The sequence below is a fragment of the Phocoena phocoena genome, chromosome 17, assembly GCF_963924675.1.
Source record: "Phocoena phocoena chromosome 17, mPhoPho1.1, whole genome shotgun sequence".
Taxonomy (NCBI): domain Eukaryota; kingdom Metazoa; phylum Chordata; class Mammalia; order Artiodactyla; family Phocoenidae; genus Phocoena; species Phocoena phocoena.
The window spans coordinates 45,172,394-45,195,647 of NC_089235.1; the positions used below are offsets into that span (position 1 = coordinate 45,172,394).

A 23,254-nucleotide genomic window follows, 5' to 3' on the forward strand; every position below is an offset into this window, starting at 1 on the left:
AGGACTGAAACAGGCAGTTTTTCCAGAAATATTTTCTATTTGTTGGATTGTTAATAGGTGAAACATACTAAGAAAGAACTCAATGGTCAAGTTAGGGACATGCTAAGCAAAATTAAAGTACTTTTTTGTTTGTTTTTTTACTATAGGATTTGCTAAAATAATTTTTAACATACCAATAATGTACATATATAGTAAACATTATTTTCCAAATTTATTTGACCATGACATGTTATTTCCTGGGAGGGTTTCACAGTACTAGAGTTCCACAAATTAGCATTGAGGAGGTAGGAATACCAACTAGGGTCGTATACTCTGCCTAGAGCAAATTCCTCATGAAGGAACAAGTAAGAAGAACAAACTATACCAAACATGAAATGGAATCCTAAGAAAGATATAATAGTCTCAATAAAATTTTTAATTAAAAAAATGAGAAAAAAGAAAGATTATCCAGGAGTCCAAGATAACTTTTCCCCCAAAAGCACAAAGCTTTAACACAACCTTTAAAGAACAAAGAAAATATAATCAGAAATACCAAAATTACTTGATCCAGTTAAGGGGAAAAGTCAAGTTTTATATTCAAATCAACAGGCTCATGATTCCATTAGCAAGAAGTTACTATTATTCCGTGGAAAAGGAGTGACTTAATTAATATATTTGAGAGACGGTCTAGACAAAGTGAGGCTCATCTCCTGGTTCCCCCTTTCAGGATCTGCTTTCCTAGAGAGGATGCTTTCTGTTCTGCTTTCCGGTACATGCTGTAGGGGAGGGGAGGTCTACGGTTGTAGAGAACCGCCCAGATTATTTGCAGAAGTCTCTCTAATTTCAGGGTGGAGTGTTAGGCCATTTGGGATGCATATCTAAAGCTAACTTCTTTAGCTAATTAGTAAAAGAAAGCTGATACGTCTCCTGTGTCTTATGTATCAACTCGGTTCTTGTTTTCTCAGACACATGTACTTGTTTCCTCGGGAGAAAATCAAAGTTGGACCTGTTCTCTGTTCTAAAAGGTTAGCCTACAAAAGCATTTCCAGCATGTCAAAAAGACGGGCAAGATATGGCTAAAACTCTTCTTTGGAGGACGGGAATGAGAGTCATATAGATAGAGTAAAATTCTAAAAATACATGTTCCTTAGTTCCTAAGCCTATGGTGCCACTCCATTATGAACAGTGTCCATTATGAACAGTATCTTCCACCAGAGTAAGTTATTATTTAGAGCCATTTAAATGTCAGTAAATCAGCTCAAAGCTTAACAAACCTGATTATAGTTGAGCACACTGCTTAAAAATGGTTTATTAACTGTTCCTAAGACATATGATTTACATTAATGGCATATATTCAGATGTGTTCATTCAATAACTCTTTATTGAGCATGTGGTTAACCTGTGGTTATAAAGAAAAAAATACTTTTTATTTTTACTCTTGAGGGGCTCACAGACATTAAATCATTAACTATATTCTAGTATAATAAATGTTCCTGCATATTCAAATCTCCCCAGTAAAGTCAAAAGCACTCACATGAGATGACATGGATAATGTGTGCTAGTAGATGGGTAGTCTTAGCCAATTGAAACAAGTGATGACAGAAACCAAGATGCCAGTTTTTTGCTATCTGCCTAGACAATGTACAAACTAAGCCTCCTAGGCAGAGGTAATAGATATTTTTATCCAAGGCAGGTCTTATGCTTCCCCTCCTACATGTCCCTCACTGTAATTCTTTTCCTCAGCCATGGCCAGATTTTTCTCTGAACCTGTATAGACTGGCATGTTCTAGAAGCAGTCCAGATAACTTCACCCCGGTTAAATCACAGCACACAGGTTTGGCCTCCTAGACCCCTTCGCAAGAGGGGTTTTCAGAAATACATACTGTCCTTTAAACAAGCTTAATCTGCCCTGGCCCTCAGAAGAGAGGAAAGACTATAGGTCAGAAACCCTCAGAGGTCTCAAATAGAAACCAGGTCAGGTTTTCTTTCTACTCTGAGCTAAGGGCAATATTTCTCAGTGTGTTAAACTACATGTTTAAGTAAAACTGGTGTCAGATACAGAAAATGGTCATTTTGGTAAGTATCAAAAGCAAGAGGAAAACATAATTTCACATTTAGCATTTCTGGAAAAAAGTCTTTCAAGTGTGCTGTACAATGAAAGGGATTAAAATACTACACGCATGCCTGTGGTCCTAGTATGTACTACTGGCTCTGCATTGCTATGAATAACTGTCAAACAGTCAGATATTTACCAGTATCCTCTGTGCCAGATTTCAGTAATAAATGGAGTTTAAATAAGAAATTTCTCTCTGTGAATCCAAAGATTTTAATAAGTTCCAAGAGGGCAGAGATTTTCATCTTTTGTTAGTTATTAAAAATTCCCAGTACCTGGCACACGGGTGCAGTAAATATTTGAAGAACTGTCTGATTTAAAAAAATAAAAACAAAACTTCAGAAATGGAGATGAGGAGTGATAAATAAGAACTATAAAAAGCTTACTGTGTGCTAGGAATTATGCTACCAATAACATTAAAAACCTTCTCAATCCTTAAAACATGATAGGATAGAGATTCAAAATCAGGTCTGTCCACGCTCATGCTAAGTACAATTGTAATTTGTAATGAGGTCTTATGCAGTATTCTATGTTTTCAAAGCATATGTATAAATTTTGTCACAGGTGATCTTTTCCACATAACACAACCATAAAACCTATAACATAATCAAGTATATAAAATATGCTCTTTCTAATCTAGTGAGCCAGCATAAATTGAATACAAATGAAAATACACAAAGTGATTAATCTCTGTGACATGTTTTCTTTGTCCTTTGTGCGTAAGACTACTAACAACCACCAAAACCAAAAATTAATTTATAGCCAAATTAATCAAGACTAATTCTCTGTTAAACTTATGTAACAAACAAGTGGTTTTCATAATAAAGGAATCTATTAAAGTAGGTGTTTCTATTATTTTAAGATTATTCTATACTTGAGTTAACATTCATGTCTTCCTCTCCAAAATACTTAGAATACCTAAGCCATATTATTTTTTAACAATGATGTCTCAATAAGAAGAAAATGTGCAAAATACCTAAGAGTATGAGATTATGAAAAAAATTTAAATTTACTGAGAAATGTCATATACATCAAAGGATTTATAAAGAATAATAAAATGAATACCCCCTGAATCTACCACACAAGTTAAGAATAGTATCAGTAGGGTGATCATATAATTCACAACCTGACTGGAACACCTGAAAAAGAAAGGTAATGCTATTAAAATTTACACCAGTACAATAAGCATGAATTGGAACTATCTTGGGCAGACCAGAACCTATGGTTACCTTGTTTATCTGTTTAGAAGTTCCTTGATTGCCCCTTTGAAGTTCACATCCCTTCTTCTTCCTCACAAGAGGTAACCATGAGACTAAATGCATTTATCCATTTTACTGTTAATGAACTTTTTTGTTTCTTTGCTGTTATGAACATTCTTAAACATGTCTCTTAACTAGATGTCTCCTGGCACACAAGTAAAGAGTTTCTCTGAGGCATTTAACTAGGAGTGGATCTTCTAAGTTACAGGATGTGTGTTCAATTTTACTAAATAATATAGCAGTAAGTGATCTAATCAATCTGTATTTTCTTTTTAATTTTGTCCTTTTATTTATATAACTTACCTCTGTAATCTGTTTTGATTTTGTTTTAATTTATTATATGTGGTGACAATCTAATTTTTTCCCCTTAAATAGCTAATTTTCACAATTCTATATGGTGAATAATCAATCCTTTCCCAGTTGGTTTGGCATTCTTCCCCCCAAATCAAGTTCTTTTTTTTTTTTTTTAATAAATTTATTTATTTTATTTGTTTATTTTTGGCTGCATTGGGTCTTTGTTGCTGCGCACGGGCTTTCTCTAGTTGTGGCGAGCGGGGGCTACTCTTCGTTGCAGCGCACGGGCTTCTCATCTCGGTGGCTTCTCTGTTGCAGAGCACAGGCTCTAGGTGCGCAGGCTTCAGCAGCTGTGGCACGCGGGCTCTAGAGCGCAGGCTCAGTAGTTGTGGCGCACGGGGTTAGTTGCTCTGTGGCCTGTGGGATCTCCCTAGGCCAGGTATTGAACCCGTGTTGCCTGCATTGGCAGGCAGATTCTTAACCACTGCGCCACCAGGGAAGTCCCCAAATCAAGTTCTTAGACAAGTGAGAATCTATGTCAGCCCTATCTATTGCGTTCTATTAGCTTGATAGTGTTGATATTATCCACTATGATGACATGATCCATCAACCCAGCACAGGAGAACATACCTATTTAGTGACCAGAAAGCTTGTGCTCCTGGATTTACTCTCTCAATCTCTCCTGGTCACAGGTTCTGACACAAAAGCCTCCTTTTAATTTGTTCCATCATTTTCACACATTTTCTTTTAAAGCTATTAAATGCTTAAAGGAACTTGTGAAACACCTCTTATCCTGGGGTTCCATGAAAGACAGTTAGAAAATCACACTTTGTCCAGATGAAATGTAAAATACTTCTGTTTGAACTCTTGCTATAGGGTATTTGCTATAATGACTTGCAAAAGGCTTTTTTTTTTAAACCTAAAATTTGTAATCAACTTGAAATCTACTCTAATGAATGTACACACCTGCATTAGTGAAAATATTCTGCAAGGGTCCACAGGATCAAGAGTGATACAATCGTACCTAAGCTCTTCTTCTCTAGCTCAAATTATTTAAAGGCACTGTTCATTATCCCTATTTTCTCCCCATCTTTTTCTTGAGAATTTAACCCTTCACAGGTCCAGAGTTTGTTTCTACCATACACCTGGAAGCACAGCCAACCTTGGCCCAGTTTAGATAGTATCTTTAATATATTATTTTGTTATTTATGTTACAGTACAAGCATCCTGCAGTATCGGAGATCATAATACAAATGTGATACTAAACAGTACCTCCGAGTCCTTCACACAACTAATGAATTCATAAAATGTTAAATAATTAGATAATCCAATATTTTTAATGCTTTATGTTTCACAGAAATCCCTGGTGGACAGTCAAGTACTAGTGATACCTGGGAAAACTGGTGGAATTTGCACAGGCTAAAAACATACTATTACCTTTCTCACTTAAAATTATGGAATTGGTAAATACAATCTGAAAATTTGCTGCTCAGTAAGTTTTTAATAATGGATTTGATCAGAGTCCTGAAATTGTCATTTGATAAATCAAACTCACATTTCAGCCTTGTCTCTGATTATACCCAGATAATCTTGGAAGTTCTGGGTTTTCCCAAACTCTTATTTATAATCTCTGGCTTACTAATGGTATGCTAAACTCATCCAGGGTTTATGGCTTTCCTTATTCGTGAAAAGCGTATGACTATTTTTTTCTAGTTCTGACAACCATACATGGTAAATACCCTATAACAGGAGCTGCTGTTAACATAGTAACCAAATATACAAGCAAAATTATTTTACTTTAAATATTGGGAAAATGGTATTTGTAATTCAAAAGCTTGAGGTAAATGAAGTATTACATAATCTCTAGATCTTATGTCTCAAGAACACATCAACTCATGAACACATCATACTGTGGCACGCATTAAGGTGCCTTTCAAAAGGGTCATTTAAGTTTAAACGAGTGACTCCCCCACCAAAAGCAAACAAACAAAATGTCTGCTCATTTCATATATTATAAAATAAAAATTCTCCAAATGGATGGGGAAAATAAATAGGACTAGATTCTGCACTCTACCATCTTATCCTTTTCTTCTGAAAACAGTCTTAAGTGAATATATAATGCAAAGACAATATAAAAATGAGTAAGACAAGATTCCTGCCTTTAATATCTAACATTGTCCCTGACACATGGTACATACTCAACATATTTTTGTCTACTGAATGAATGAATTACCTGGCATGTTAAGATTTTTCTTTTGAGTAACAGTCAGCAAATTCTTATTTTATCCACAGAGAAAAAAATTAACTCAAGAAAAATCAAACAAAATCTTCTTACCCACAGTCTGGAGCTGGACACCACCTACAATCAGGATCTGCAACAAGCCACCGTCTAAGCATAAATTCTTCATATTTTTCCATCAAGACATCATCACTTAATATCAAGCGAATATCGTGGGGATTAAACCGTTCAGTACATTCTGGGCAACTGATATTAACCCTACTTTCAGAAATTTCTATCCTTAGGTATTGTCGTAAGCAATCCACACAAGATCTATGATGACAAGTCATTATCTCAGGAAATCTGTCTTTAGAATGCCGTAAAAGGCACAAGGGGCACTCTATAAAGTCTCCAACTTGTTTGCTGATAGAAGTTAATCCATTGTCAGAGGAGGTATTTGTAGAGAAAATGGAGTTCTTATCAGTACACATTTCGGAATGTATACTTTCAATACTCGCAATTCCATCCACCCCGCCATTTAGCTCCCTTGATTTACGTTTGTTATCCTTTTTCCTCCGAAACAGAGAACCTATTGAAATTCTTCTTTTTTTGGGTGCCTTTTTGACCGAAGGCAAGCTCACAGATGAAGCAGAAGACTGAAGATCTCGATCTGAACCCATTTGCCGATGTAAACTCATGTCTAAAATGCTCATTAGAATTGAGTCAGGGTCTGTGTTTACACACAGCCCTTCATTATATTTAGAGATAACACCTGTTTCTTGTTCTTGCATTCAGATTAAGTCATGATGTAAGAAAATCCTATTTGGTTCCTTCAGAGAATTCTTAAAGGAGTTCAATTTATGGTAGACTTATCACAGATGTTCTGAAAAACAAAACAAAAACACCAAGATTATTTAATTGCATGTTTCTTAAACTTACAAACTCTCTATGAAACTTCAAACAAGTATGTTCTTTAATCATTAGTTTTTGGTTTTGATTTTTTTAAATAAGGCCAGTTTATTGAGTAGTCTACAAGAGAATATAAAACCAATGCTGATATAACAAGGATATTACTTAATCTTAAGAGTCTAGATTTGAGCTGACCTTATTCTTAATATCTTGTACAGGGCTTCCCTGGTGGGGCAGTGGTTGAGAGTCCGCCTGCCGATGCAGGGGACGCGGGTTCGTGCCCCGGTCCAGGAAGATCCCACATGCTGCGGAGTGGCTGCGCCCGTGGGCCATGGCTGCTGAGCCTGCGCGTTCGGAGCCTGTGCTCCGCAACGGGAGAAGCCACAGCAGTGCGAGGCCCGCGTACCACAAAAAAAAAAATCTTGTACAAAACTTATGATTTTTATCACACTCAAACCTCAATGATTCCCACTGCCTTTAGGAGTTAAAAATAAATTGACAATAAAATGGACATGCAAATACAAATGGCTAAGTAGAGCTTACACAATTGTGAAGAACAAAGTGTGGGGGGGGCAGGGGATGCTCTTACACTGCCAGATATAATGACTCATTATAAAGTTACAGTAATTAGGAAGACAGTGTGGTACATCACAAAGATGGATACAAAGACCAGTGGAACAGAACACAGTCCAGGAAAAAAGTCCCACATATACACATGGATACTTGACTTATTGCCAAAAGTGACACTGCTGAGCATAAAGAATGGCCTTGTCAAAAACAAAACAAAAACAACATAGTACTGTTTTACTGGTTACCATCTCAGAAGAGAAAAGGAACTTAACCTATAGCTAACCCCCTGCATAAAAATCAATTCATGGTTCATAGATCTAAATGTGAAAAGTAAAATCATAACACTTCTAGGAGTTGACAGAAGAGAATATTTCAACAAAAAGATTTCTTAAACAAAACATACTAAAGTACTTACCATAAAATGAAAGATTGTTAAATTGGACTACAATAAAATGAAGAGACAGTATTAAGGGAGTGGGAGAAGACATTTGCCACATAAAACTAATAAAGGACCAGTAACCAGAATATGGAAAGAATACTTAGACGTCAACAAGACAAAGCAGACAATATAAAAGAAAAATGGATGAGGGACATAACAGGCACTTCACAAAAGAATATGAAAAAGTGCTCAACATCATTTGTTGTACACATTAAAGCCACACTGAGAGACCACTACACACCCAGCAAAATGGCTAAAATTCCAACTGACATTTCCAAATATTAGCAAAGATGTTGACTGCTGGTAGGAGTTTGGAAAACTACTTTGAAAAACTGTTTAACAGTATCTACCAAATTTGGACACATGGATACTCTATTACCCAATTTATACTCCTAGATATAAATGCACGAGAAATGAATGCACACATGCACCAAAACATCTACATAACAATATTCACAGCAACACTAGTTATAATAAGCCCAAACACTGGACACAGCCCATATTTCCATCAACGGTAGAATGGATAAACAAGTTGTGGTATATTCATTCCACATTCTGGTATACCAGAAAGCAATGAAAATGAACAAAATACTGCTACTCATAAAACAAGAATGAATCTCTCATAAAAGGATGTGTACTGTATAATTCCATTTAAATAAAGTTCAAAACCAGACAGAGCTGGGCTTCCCTGGTGGCGCAGTGGTTGAGAGTCCGCCTGCAGATGCAGGGGATGCAGGTTCGTGCCCCAGTCCGGGAATATCCCAAATGCCGCGGAGCAGCTGGGCCCGTGAGCCATGGTCACTGAGCCTGGGCGTCCGGAGCCTGTGCTCCACAACGGGAGAGGCCACAACAGTAAGAGGTCCACGTACCGCAAACAAAACAAAACAAAACAAAACAAAAACAGACAGAGCTAATCTATGATGTTATAAGTCAGTACTGTAGCTACCTTTTGAGGAGAGACACAAAGGAAAAAGCACATGTATAGTGGTTACAAAGGTATGTTCACTTTGTGATAAATCACTGACCCACAGATTCATGATTAATGCATTTTTCTCGGTGATTGTTATACCACGATTAAAGGTCAAAGAAAAAAAAAGCTCCCTGAGGTGATATCCACACAATTTCACTCAGGCAAACTTTACTCATGTCTATCAGTTTATATTTTCCCATCATCTGCAGCATATTCCCTTAATTCTGAGGGAAATATAGAGTGTGATGGTAAATGAACTAAAAATTTCTGCATATTTTCTTCTTTATAGTTATTATTTTCTCTTGCATCTCAAAATGCTTTCTGTACTCCAGGGTTCAATATATGTATCAATGAACAGAACTGTAGAGGGAATCTATCTTGGGGATTCTGTCCTAAGAATTTATCATTGAAAACATTAAACCAGTGGTATTTAATGAATATCAGCTGGAGAATTTTTCAAAACACACTTTTAGAAATTTGATACCCATATCATTCATTATCCAAAAAAGAACCTAGTAAGAGTGAATGGAGGTGCTATTAATATTTAAACTAGGATAACAGGGGCAAACTAGAACATACTGTCATCCCACTTAGGAAGACTTCCTAAAACATTCTGCAAATAAACAAATAGGCATCAAAGGAAAAGAAACAAATGTGAATACTAAAAAATTTAATATTTTTATATGGTAAAAAATACTACAGAGTAGGATGATGTGATAAATTAGTAAAACACGTATAACAATGAACAAATTTCCTTAGTATACAAACAGCTTTTACACATAAGTAAGAAAAAGATGTACAATCTAGCAGTAAAATGAGCAAGGATATAAGGAGGAAGTTTGGAGAAAAAGAATTACAAAAATTAGGAAGATAGGAAACAGTGTTCAACAACACTAAAGAAATGAAAATTCAAACACCAGATACACCATCTTTGTATACATCAGACTGACAAAGGTTGAAAGGGTTGGTGAACCTGTATTGAAAGAAGCACCTCACATATTGTTGGGAGGACCGCAAATCAGCACAACTCTGGGGAACCAATTTGGCACTATCTATTAAACTTCAAAATTGCTTTGACCAGCAATCCTACATGTAAAATTTATCCTTCAGAAAATATGACACAAGTGTGCAAAGAAATACTGTGCAAGGAAACTCACTGCAGCCTAGCTGATACAAGCAAACAAAACAAAACAAGGCAAACAAGCCCCACACAAAACCTGGAAATAACTTGTGTCCCACAGGGAACTGGTAAAAATAAAGGAACCAACCACAATTTACATGTAACGATAAGGAAAAGATCTCGCTACATAATACTGAGTGAACAATAATAACTGCAAAATAGTATGTATAGTATGAACCCATTTGTGGAAAAAAACGCACCCACAGAGGTTTACATGTACGTACACAATTTCTGGAATAATGTTAAACCATTAACAATGGCTACCTTGGGGAGAATAATCTTTAGTATTCACTTTCTGCTTTCTGCATAGTTTACAATTGTATCATGAGCATCTATTGCGTATAGTTTAAAAAAAACCCAGCTAAGGGCTTCCCTGGTGGTGCAGTGGTTGAGAGTCCGCCTGCCGATGCAGGGGACACGGTTTCATGCCCGGGTCTGGGAATATCCCACATGCCGCGGAGCGGCTGGGCCCAGTGAGCCATGGCTGCTGAGCCTGCGCGTCCGGAGCCTGTGCTCCACAATGGGAGAGGCCACAACAGTGAGAGGCCTGCGTACCGCAAAAAAAAAAAAAAAAAAAAACCCAGCTAATTGAACCCCACCAACGACAACAAAAAACGTATTCCACTCTAGAGCTACCCAATCAAATTGAGGATGTGGTCCAGAACTTGTATATTTTGAAAATGTTCCTCAGTAATTTAGTTGCACACGCTGGTCAAGAACCACTAATTCTAAAGAGAGTCTGCTAAACACTTTCACTTAAAAACAGAATTCTATAGGCTTGGCCTCCAAATCAAGGCTCCTTGCTTTTCATTAGTTTAGGTACTGAAAATAAAAGTGCCATTAAAAAAAAAAAAACAACCTCAGTTTATAGTCATTTTCAGCCTATAGTGAGGTAGTACTTAAAAACCTATGTATAGAGATATGAGAGACATTAAAAAAAACCCACATAAATTAATGACTATCTGTAGAAAAAATCCATGAAAGGTGTCTAAAAGCATGTGACTCAACAGTATTGGGAATGCCTCAATCAAGGGGACTTTGGCTTAATTTCAAAGTTAAAGTCTAAGCCTAGCTTGTGCTAAACCTCAGGAGGTTACCACCATAAACAAGATAGACATGGGTCTCTGTACTCAATGCGATATGTCTGGAGAAGAAATATATATCACAAAACCAATAGTTATAAACTTATATATATTAAATTTATCTCTGTTACTACAACTTTTGAAAACAGCTGAGTCCATTTTCACCAGATTTAGAGGGAGTCTTTCAGACATTATGACAAACTATAGGCTATTACAGAATTCATCTTAAAAAGAAAGGAAGCCATCTTGCAAGCCACCTACAAGATTAATAAGAGGCCCTGCATAACAGCAGATTCAAAAGATATAGTCAATATTTCACCCCACCACCCTGAAGTGTGGACATATTCGTCCCTCCTTCCCCTCCTCTCAGTGATTTACAATATACAAGTTTTAGCCATATACATAAAGTTTACTCTAACTTTGCAGATAGGAAATCAGAGACTCAAGAGTATTAAGTAAAGAACTAAACCTAATTATTCTAGTGGTATATGAAATTAAGATTATGTGGTTCACCCACAACAAAGAGTTTTTAATCAAACTGTTTATTTGCATAAACACTTAGAAATTAGTAAACTAACTTGGATTTCTGAGACTACCCTTAACCACCAAAAAAACAAAAAAGCACTACAGAAATTCTGCCAATTTGAACAGATGACAAAAATGTGTGAAATTATAAAAAAAAACTTTCAGTGATTTAGAAACTTTACTTATTTTTAGAAAAAGCTGATTTTATTCTCCAATGAAAAATAAAAATCTATTATTTGCATCATTTAATATAGTACTATTCTTTTTGAACTCAACTTTTTAAACTATCAATTGTATCAATCTGTAAGTACTACTGTTATGTTCGGCCTCATAAATGCACACACCATTAAGACAAAAATATTATTTGAGTTCTAAGACAAAGAGCTGGGTTGCTGGTTGGAAAAAGAAGGGAAAATATGTTGTATATAATAATACCACTACACAGTAGAGTTTTAAAGTGCTTTTAAAGCATTTTTGATTTAAACTTCATTGCCCTATGGAATGGGTATTATCCTGATTTGATAGATGAGAAAACTGAAGTGCAGAGAGGGTAAATGTTGCACAGTTAGGAAATAACAGGGTTCAGGGTCAAATTCAGGTCTTCTGATATCTCGGCCTCAGTACCATCATCTGTCTGCAGCTGCCTTCATGAAACAACTCCAGTCACTATCAGTATCTCAAAAATTGTCTCAGAAAACAAAAGACAATTATATTTTACATATCATCTAGGGCTGGTCTTAACTATCCCTCAATTCCATGCCTTATTCAAGCCATTCCCCCATCTGAAATGCCACTCCCTTTTCTCTCCTCCTAACTAAACTGTACTCACATTTTATAACTCAGATAAGAAATTTTTACAGTGTTCACTTGTTTTTCTGCCCTGATTACCTTCAATGTTTTAATAAGGTTTTAAATGTATAACTTGAGTATTGTGATTTCTTTAATACCACACACACCCAAGATGAAGTGAGGAACATAGACACTGTGAATAAATACCAAATGAGTATTTCTTAAAATGACACAATGTCACTGAAGTGATGATACTATTTCATAAGCACAAGAAAAAATCTTGTTATTTCACTGTCATGCCTCCTAGGCATATACATGCTCTACTTTTTAAAACATCCAATTAGTTCACACCAAGTTTACAAAGACAAATATGAGGTCTACTGGATCAAAGGCAAAATAAATTATGTATTAAAAACCTAGAGTAGTTTACATCATTTCAGAGCAGGAACAGAAGATGAGAGGCAGTAAATGTACTTAATGATGTAATTTGAAATATATACAACTCCTAATAATCCCCAACTTTGGATATTCTTTAAACTGATTTACTATCACAAGGATTTGTCGAAGTACAACACATCGATAACATGAAGAAAAGCAGTGGGGAAAAAGATAACTGAGGTTGGCCTCCATGATGTTATGGCTGTTGGCTTAGTGGGGATACCTCTCCCCTCTAAATAAAAGTATAGATCTGTAATTGCAGATGCTAGAAGAGCTTAGTGAAACAGAAAAGGAGAGTAAAATACAAGTAGACCCCATATTATGTATTTTCAACCAAGTATCTAATATCATATAGGAGGCAATTCTCTTAACACCAATGTCACAAGAAATTCCAATCACCTGCTAATTAAAATATGAGAAATGGCTCTCTTTCCCCCTTTCCCAGTCTAGCACAACTCCAACAAGTAACGAAGACTCTCTGCCAATTGCTGCTACACACTTTCATCCCCCTGAAGAAACTGGTTGAAAAATTAGTTTTTATCGCTGGCAAAGGAGCCCCACCTCCTGACCTTTTTATGTACTTAAATTGAAGACTATCACCTGAGACTGGTATGAAGGACAAAGACCTGAACCTGCTTACCTAACCTTCTCTAGCCCACAGTGTTTATACCTCTTTAAAGTCAAGATCTCTTTGATTCTAACTTTTTTGTACCTCTTGAGGAATACGGAATTAAGAAATAGGAATAGCCCACAACAAAGGTATTTCTACGACGTGTCAAAGCTTTAGGGACCAAAGATGTAGTAGAAGTGCTGATAACTTCGTACGGATGCATCATAAAATACATCTAATTTGGCAGCACGCTATTTTTTAATTCGTCGTAAAAATTATGGAAGTTGACCATTCCAGGTGAAGCACCTAATAAACAATTACAATACTGTTTGACATGAAAATGTGTTGCAGATTTTAAATGCTCAACTTATAAACACAGGATAAAAACAGTTAGAAAACTCAAATCCATACAAAACAGTAGCTCATGTTTGAAAAGCTGTATGTATCAGTCAGGGTCCTGGCAAAAAAACAAAGCAGTTTCAAAGAGATAACTGAAGGGCTCATTTACAAAGGTGTGGGCAGGGTTAAAGGAAGTAACAGGGATGGCAAAGTCCTCAGGAAGCCACTGCCAGCCTTCTGAAAGAAGGAGCAGGGAGAGAGCTGTCAAAAGGCAACTGGAAGAATAAATACCCAGCTTCTCTCTTCTCTGGATCTCCAATATCCACCAATGCCTCACACTGGCTAAATCCAATGAGAAACCAAAAAAGGAGCCCAAGTGAGGCAGTCCTTAGACTAGGTCAACCTCCTCTGGGGCACAGAGAAAGTCAAGGAAGGATGAGGAGTGGATCTGATGGGGCAAATAAAAAACACCCAGTCTGGATGTATAAAGAAGAGAATTTGGGAGTCAAGATCTGGTCAGCCACTGTTAGTTATAAAATCTCAGGTAATGTCCATTCCTGAGTCTGTGATCTCCACTACAAAATATGGATGATACCACTTACTTCAAATAGATGTTATGAGAAGAAAGTGAAATTGGCACGTGCTAAAACCTGGCACTATGCTAAATGTTAGCTGAAGTGAAATGTAAGACAAGCTTTGTATCTCTAGTACCTAATACAACTTGTAACTTATTGTAGGTGCCTAATAAACACTGGATGAATAAATTATGATGCAGAACACACATAAGTGGAAGTGAGGAACTGAGGATTCCGTTCATATCTTTGCTTTTGGCTTGTTATTGCTGTAAGATTCTCTGTAAGTGACACAACCTTACTACATCCAGCTTTTTAAACTGTGAAAAGAATCTTTACCCCACAAGCGCTACAGCAGCCATCCCCAAGCTTTTTGGCACCAGGGACTGGTTTCATGGAAGACAATTTTTCCATGGACGGGGGTGGGGAAACGGTTTGGGGATGATTCAAGTGCATTACATTTACTGTGCACTTTATTTCTATTATTATTACACTGTAATATATAATGAAATAATTATACAACTCACCATGATGCAGAATCAGTGGGAACCCTAAGCTTGTTTTCACTTGCCACTCACTGATAGGGTTTTGATATGAGTCTGCAAGCAATTGATTATGGTCTCTGTGCAGTCAAACCCCTCTGCTAACGATAATCTGTATTTGCAGCCGCTCCCCAGCGCTAGCATCATATTCTCAGCTCCACCTCAGATCATCAGGCATTAATTCTCATAAGGAGCATGAAACCTAGATCCCTCAAATGCACAGCTCAAAGTAGGGTGTGCGCTCCTATGAGAATCTAATGCTGCCACTGACCTGACAGGTGGTGGAGCTCAGGCGGTAATGCGAACGATGGGGAGCGGCTGTAAATACAGATGAAGGTTCGCTTGCTCACCTGCCACTCACCTCCTGTTGTGCTGCCCGGTTCCTGCTGTGCTGCCACTGGCAGTGGTCCGTGGGTTAGGGGTGTTGGGGACCCTTGTGCTACAGGATAAATAAGACATGTTGAATATCCTGACATTATCCAACTTCAAGAATTACAGATTTAAAATATTCAACCAATAAACATATCCTAACTACAAATGTTTTAGTAGCATCTACTAACCACCCACATGCCTATGTGATTTAAGACTCATGAAAGGGTATTTGAGATAGAAGGCTAGGCAAAATAAAGTTTATAGACAATAAAGAAATTAATTTACCAAGAGAAAACCCCATTATACTCTTGAATATGTTTCTGCCTCTGTTATTCAGCTAAAATTAGGTTTCTTCTGTTACTTCTTGCAAAGGTAAGACAGAGAAAATCCAATAATTTTGTGTTGATAAATGCTAAGTATAAGAGCAAAGAGTACCTACGGTTTCTGATTTCAATTTCTTTTACTGATGTCTGACACCCAGATGTTCAGCACCTCTAAAACATGAATGTAATAAAAGTAGAATGCAAAAACAATAGCACTGTTGAAGAGAACAGAAAGAGGACTAAGTATAAAGTTGTTTTTGTTTGTTTGAAGTGAGGAGGGAATAGGTACAGAGATTCCCAGCAGTTTCTACTGATCATTAATTCTGGTCACTAGTGAAGCCTGAGCTATCTCATACTCAAGTGAGAATCAAGAACATAAAGAAATGAGACTTTCTATTTTAGATGCTACTAAAATACTATTTTATATTACAAAAGCATAACAGGCCATTAAACTTTTTCAGCCATATATACTTATGTTGAGAGGTTGAGAGAAGATGAGGAATAAAGAAAAAATTTTAATGACTATATATTTGGTATTATATGTGGTTCTCAAATGTTTCCAAGTCACATTTCATTTTCTGTGAACTAACCACATGTTCATATCCTGCTGTTGGTATAAGGCCTTTTATGTAAAGGAACTTTGTTATTATGTGTCAAATAATTTTTTTTAAAAACTGTATGGTAATTTCCAATGTAGGAATTTAAAATTGTGTGTGTGTGTGTGTGTGTGTGTGTTCAAATTAACATATCTTTCTCTTTATGACTTTTGGATTCTATATCTGTCTTGGAACATCTTGCTCACTCCAAGATTATATTTTTAAAATTTGCTCATGTTTCTTTCTGGTACTTCTATGATTTGTTTATTGCTTACATCTTTCATCCATTTCAATTTATTTTCATGTTAGGACTAAGTAGAGATCAAAATTTGAGTTTTTCTAAATGGCTAGCTAGTTATCTCAACACCACTAATTGAATAATGATCTCCTTTCTACCTATCTCTGACCTAATTTGGTAGGCTACTTCTTGGTGTATGAATTTCTTGCTACCTAGGTGGTATGGACTTCCAAAATATGTTCTTGAAATAAACTACCCAACAGTTTCATTCCAATTTATGCTCCCACCAACTGGAAAGGTGCTTACTTCCCTGAATTCTCATCAACACCCTATATCATTTCAATAGTTTTTTCTAAGTGGCAAAAAAAAGTAAGTACTTTCATTTCCATTTCTTTGATTGCTAAACAAATTGAACATTTGTTCACACTTACAGCCCTCTTTATTTTTTCAATGATTTATCTGTTCATATTTTTTACCCATTTTAACACTGGAACATTAATGGTCCTCTTTGATTTTAAATCTTTCATATTAACTTCCTCTTAATATTTGCCCTTTGTGATTTTTGAAGAAGTTTAAGATGTTTATTTAGTCACATCTACCAAGTTCTTCTTTCATTGCTTTATATGCTTACAAAGTATTTTCTGAGGATAAAATCTATTTATAGACACATTTACCATTTCTGGTACTGTTCATTCCTTCTTGTGGATCCAAGTTTCATCTGATGTCTGATGTCATTTCCCTCCAGCCTGAACAACTTCCTTAAGCATTTCTTGGTGTTGCAGGTTTCCTAGCAATGAATTCTCTCAAGTTTTGTTTATTTGAAAAATGTCCTTATTTCACCTTCATTTTCATGGATATTTTGTTCTGAATACAGAATTCCAGGTTGATAGCTTTATCCTTTCAGAACTTTAAATAGGTCATTCCATTGTCTTCTGGTCTCCAATCATTTCTGATTAAGTTATCCTTCATTGGTATTGTAATTCCTCTGTAGTAATGTGGGGTTTTTCCCCCTTTGGCTGCATTAACATTTTCTTTCCACCTTTGACGTGCGGCAGTTTAAGATACGCCTAGATGTGGTTTTCCTTTTATTTATCCTAGTTGGGGTTCAATGAACATATTTTTTGCCCGACTGTCTGCTATATCTGTCTCTTATCTCTCTTTCTGCTATTCACATGTTAGTTTTTTGTTTTTTTTTTTTTTTTCAGTACATGGACCTTTCACTGCTGTGGCCTCTCCCGCCACGGAGCACAGGCTCCGGATGCGCAGGCTCAGCGGCCATGGCTCATGGGCCCAGCCGCTCCGCGGCATGTGGGATCCTCCCGGACCGGGGCACGAACCTGTGTACCCTGCATCGGCAGGTGGACTCCCAACCACTGAGCCACCAAGAAAGCCCCACATGTTAGTTTGATACTGTCCCACTGGCCATCAAGGCTCTGTTCATTTTTGTAATCTTTTTTATCCATTCTTTGGATTGGCAAATTTTGTTGATCTAGCTTCAAGTTCATCAACTTTTTCCTCTTCCTTCTCCAATCTGCTGTTAAATCCATTCAGTAAAATGTTTATTTCAGATATTATACTTTTCAGTTCTAGACTGTCTATTCTTCTTTATAGTTTCTATTTCTCTGTTGAAATTGCCCATCTATTCAGTCATCATGATCATGCATCTCCCTTTAGGTCACTGAATATATTACAGTTGCTTTAAAGTCTGCTAATTCTGCTAATTTTAGGGTCAGCTACCATTTTGGGGTGGATAGTCTTGACATTAAATCACATTATCCTGATTCTTCACATGTCTAGTAGTTGTCTATTATAAACTGGATTTTGTGGATGTTATGCAGTAGAGACTTTTACAGCTTCTTATCTGCTCCTAAGAGTGAGGATTTTTATTATACCTGGCAGTTAAATCACTGGCTAATAAAGTCAAACTTGTGGAGGCTGGTTTTGTGTTTTAGAATGGGTCTCTGGGCACAAATGTTTAAAACCCCTTAATTTGGTGGGAATCAAACACCAAATTGTCTCCCCTGCAGAGAGTAGCAGGTGAAATCTCTAGTCAGCTTTTTCAACCTAACTGCTATTATTTTCCATTGAGCTCCTTGGAATCTTTCTGCAGAGTTCAGGGGTCACCTAGGTATTTCAGGGGAGTTTTTTCATAGATTTTAGGGCTATCCTACTACAACTCCCTCCTTTCTGGGATTTATCCACTCAATTTCCAGCCATTCTGGCAGTCCCAAATTCCGTCCCTTGACACCTTAGGCCAGTAAGACTTTAGTTTTCTGCTTGATTTTCAGCTGCCCTGTGCTGATTGAACTTTTCCTCAAGAGGAAAGCTGTATACACTTTGGGTAAAAACATTTGGCGGTTTTCCAAAGGAGACCTTTACCAAAGGATCTGAGATACAGTATTCTTGAATCTGTATACGATGCTGTCATAGGAAATTTTAGCTTAAGCATGCATTAATTCATTATTCTTTATAATCATTAATTCATTTACTCTTTCAACAAATATGTTCAGTGCCTATCATGTGCCAAATGCTCTTCTAGGTGGTAGACATATAATAGTGAACAAGACAGACAAGGCCCTTGTTCTGTGGAACTTTCACTCTAGTGCATTCTAACCAAGCACTGAATAAAAGACATTTCAGACTATGTCTTCCCCAAACAGTAATATTAGTGACTTGGCAAGGATATAAATTATAATAAAGTGATTCCCTTTTTTCATAAGCATAATTTTGAAAGAAAAACGACTTGATTTTATATTTGAGCATATATGATAGCCCCATAATCTGAACAAATATTTATCAATATCCCATTTAAAGCTTTTTTCTAAAAGACTATAAATATGTGCTTCTGACAGCACTCTATTTTTCACAGTGACAATGGCTTTCTAGTATAATAAATAGCAGACAATTTAAGTTGTACAAAGAAGAATCACTAGTTATCTGACCAAATGATCTAGTATAGAGAAAATTAATTTAGCTCACTGTGCATAACTTCAGAAACAAATATGGTAAATAAACAGTGGGGGATATCCTTGAAACTTAATTCACTTTTTTGGCCTTGCTCTTCCTCTAGTGTTAATTAAAGGTTCCAAAGGCACTGAAAAAAGGAAATATTTATCTTCCATAGCATTTGCTATATACAGAGTTGCAAACAACATAACAAATTTAAATATGCCTAGGTACAATTTGGTAGTACTTGATTACCAAAAAACAGAATTAACTATCATAAGCCATCCTTTGATCGACCACAACTAGAAGTGATGTACTAGAAATGATGTATCTGCACACAAGCTAATTTTGGCCCCAAATAAACAGACCTTTGTACATCTGAACAAGAAGTTCATTAAGAGAAATTTGAGGCATTAAATTACTTGGATTTTCATATACAGCTTTCTCTGAACAGTGATAAATCACTGAAGTTTATTATAATGAAGTCTGATATTGCTCAAAAAGGTTATTTAAATGTTTAAAGTTATTTTATGTCATTCATCTTGTCAATGTCAAATGTGGAAATGTCATATTTTCCTCTAATAAATCTATTCCCCAATATAGCTGGAAATTCAGCTACAGCAGCAGTGCAGGCTCTGGGCATAATTCTTGCTGTCCAAATAATATTAAGGAGACAGACTCTCCTTATAAATCTTATAAAAACTCTGACTCATTAAACATCTCTTTATACAGTCTGTTAAAGTAAAAATATAATAGGCATGATAATAAATTTTGGAGAAGGATAAAAATGCTTAAAAATAGCAGCTAATGCATGGATAGGCTTCAGAGAAATCCATGAAATTTCTAAAACTGTATACTAAATTGTGAATATAGGTATATTCTAGAGATAGAATCCATAGCTTTCAAGAGATTCTCCAAGGAGTCTAAAGTATAACAAACGGTTAACTGCTACTGAAGAGATGGAAGAATTTAATTTGCCAGTAAAAGTTACCATCAGTTTCTGTAAATTGTGTCTGTTCTCACTAATTTATATTATTAGTACAATATTCATAACTATTAGCTCAGTTAGAACATACTTCTATTCCTTTAAGATTTGAAGTTGCAATTCCTTCCAAAAGAGTTAAGTTTGGGGGAACATTAAAAAACAACGTTCATCCCTAAACAAATGTCTCAGATTCAGAATGCAAGAATAAATATAAGGTATGTAGAAAGCCTAGAATAACTCATCACATGTTTAAAAAACAAAATCTAACAAGTAAAGGCTAACTGTTGTATAGTCAAAGGACAATTGAGTATAAATATAAAGATATTATAAAGCAATAATGTCATCTTCACTTAAAATGGCAATTACCACTGAAAAACTTTTTTTTAAGTTTATCATTCCTCATAAGGTAAGTCAATAACAATATTCCTATTTAAAATGTAACAGGCACAAAGAAGTAAAATGTTTGATGCCCAATGAGAAAGAGTCAGCAATGGTGCTAGAAATACAACCAAAAAGCCTTTTAATTACTGGAATGTCTCCTCAGAAACATGAGCCTATTATACGCAGATCTAAGAAATCTGGGTTCTATAGATAGCTACCAAGTGGTTTTGTGGCTTTAGTGCAGCAATAACCTCTCTGTATCATCTGTGGCAGAGATGATGTTTTATACCCACCTGTTTCATTTTCCTTCCATTTGCAGCTAGATGCAGCCATGTATCCAGTCCTGGCCAGTGCAATGTGAGTACAGTGATGTACTACGCCCTTTCCAGGACTAGCCCCTAAATCATCCTTTCAATCATCCTTTGAGCTCTCTCTCTTCCCTCTTCCCTAGCTGGCTGAATATAGTAATTTTAGTGATTGACTCCAAGTAGGCCTCTGGGGACAGCTGAGTCACAAGATGGAAGGAATTGGGATACCTGAGTCATCCACACGGTTCTCTGTGTGAGTGAGAAATTAACTTTTATAGTGTTCTGCCTGAGATTTTGGGGTTGTCTGTTTCAGACACAACTATCTTACCCAAGATAAGATAAAATGAGGGAATAACTTACGAGTAGCTTGGACGGGAAATTTTTAAAATACTATACAAATATGGGGTAATGATAGCATCTTTTTATTCAGACCATAAAGCACAGACTTTGGAGTCACAAAGTTTGGGTTCAAGTTCAGATTCTGACACTTATTAGCTAGCTGTGTGACATTGCATTAAATTACTAAGACGGTTTACTCAACTGTAAAGTAGGAATAATAAATAACCTACAGTCCACAAGATTATTACTAGGATTAAATAAAATATATAAAGAATCCAGCATCAGTATGACATATTAATCACTTAACAAATATTAGCTATAACTATTACAAATATCTGAGGAGATGGCACAAATGTAACTGAACCATTTACTGGATAAAACTGTTTAAAAAGAGATTATCATGCTTAAGGTTAGAAATAAAATGAAACAAACTGTTGGCTCTGAAATGACTTGTCTAATGTCATCAGAATAGTTAGTCATTTGCAAGTTTGGAATACATCACTATAATACACGAATTTCTCCAACATAAATATAGTTTTCAGCCTTGTTATGTTTATACAGCTACAAACCTATGACAAGTGGTCTAATATTGAAAATGGGGTAAATAATTTCAACTTAACTACTTTTATATATGGGGGAGGTGGAGGTAACTCAACAGAGCATTAACATAGGCACATATCAGTTTCCAGCAAGTTTTTTGGAAAGTGAATGCTTATCAAGACTCAAATATACTACCTTGAGCTCTATCCTTAACATAATTCCTATGATCGCCTAGAAACATAAACTAAAAGTTCAGAATAAACTATTCCCATATGCCACAAAGCCTCCCCAAAGAGATAGTTCTTAAACAGCTTCACAAACATACACCTGCTACATTTATCTATTTAAGCCTATTCTTGTTTGGGAGGTAGAATAGAATGGTACTACGTGGTTTTAATAATACTCATTACAAATAATACTCATTACTCAATCCATTACAAAAATAAGCTGCTGGGGCTTCCCTGGTGGCACAGTGTTTGAGAGTCCGCCTGCTGATGCAGGGGACATGGGTTCGTGCCCTGGTCCGGGAGGATCCCACATGCTGAGGAGCTTCTGGGCCTGTGAGCCATGGCCACTGAGCCTGCGCGTCCGGAGCCTGTGCTCCGCGGCAGGAGAGGCCACAGCAGTGAGAGGCCCATGTACCGCAAAAAAAAAAAAAAAAAAAAAAAAATCTGCTGCAGAAAGAAAAAGCATTATTCATTCCATTTTCCAATTAAAGAAAAATCATTTAAAACATTTTGACTAGCCCATTCCAGGCACTCTTTGTTCAGAAGGGCAAACAATACACCAATAGGGAGAAGGTAGGAAAAGCATAGTGCAAAACGATGGGTATGATAAGAGGGCCCAGAGACATGAAAAAATTTTTAAATAGGTTTAAAAAAGATATCCAACTGTCAAAAAATTTTTTTGAACTGGTTAAAATACTCATTGCTATACATCAACAGAAGGGAAATATTAACCTAGTCTGATATTAGTCAAGACTGTCTACTTTTTGAATTTCAACCTCCTTATTTGAAAGCTAAAGTGATTGGATGAGGTAATGTCTAAGGCCCCTTAGTTCTGAAAGACTATGATTCTAATATACAAATATATAGACAGCTGTAATACATACCATACTCTACGGTTAAAAGTGGACAATTAATATTTCTGTTCTTTTAAAAATATCTCCAAATTCTCTACCGTGTTGGTATACTCTTTGGTCTTAGTAAATCCAGTGTAATGAGTATTATCTTTGCAAACTGAATTTTACCGGTTTCATCACTAATCTGAATAATTCTACTATTTGGACAATTACAAATATTAAATGTTTGGGCTAATTTTGTCCTTACCATTTTTTCTGGAAGTTGTATTTTGGTTTTTTTTAATAAAAAGTATTGATAACAGCAGTATCCTGCCTCT

General features: G+C 36.2%; 1 protein-coding gene across 1 annotated transcript in view; it reads right to left on the bottom strand.

Moving 5' to 3' along the window:
* Positions 1-23,254, bottom strand: part of RNF19A (ring finger protein 19A, RBR E3 ubiquitin protein ligase) — a 57,838-nt gene that overhangs the window by 25,298 nt on the left and 9,286 nt on the right. The window contains exon 2 of the mRNA XM_065895081.1: positions 5,981-6,746. Within this exon, the coding sequence (XP_065751153.1) occupies positions 5,981-6,654 (674 nt within the window). The 5' untranslated portion in view covers positions 6,655-6,746. The remainder of the gene's footprint in view (positions 1-5,980; positions 6,747-23,254) is intronic.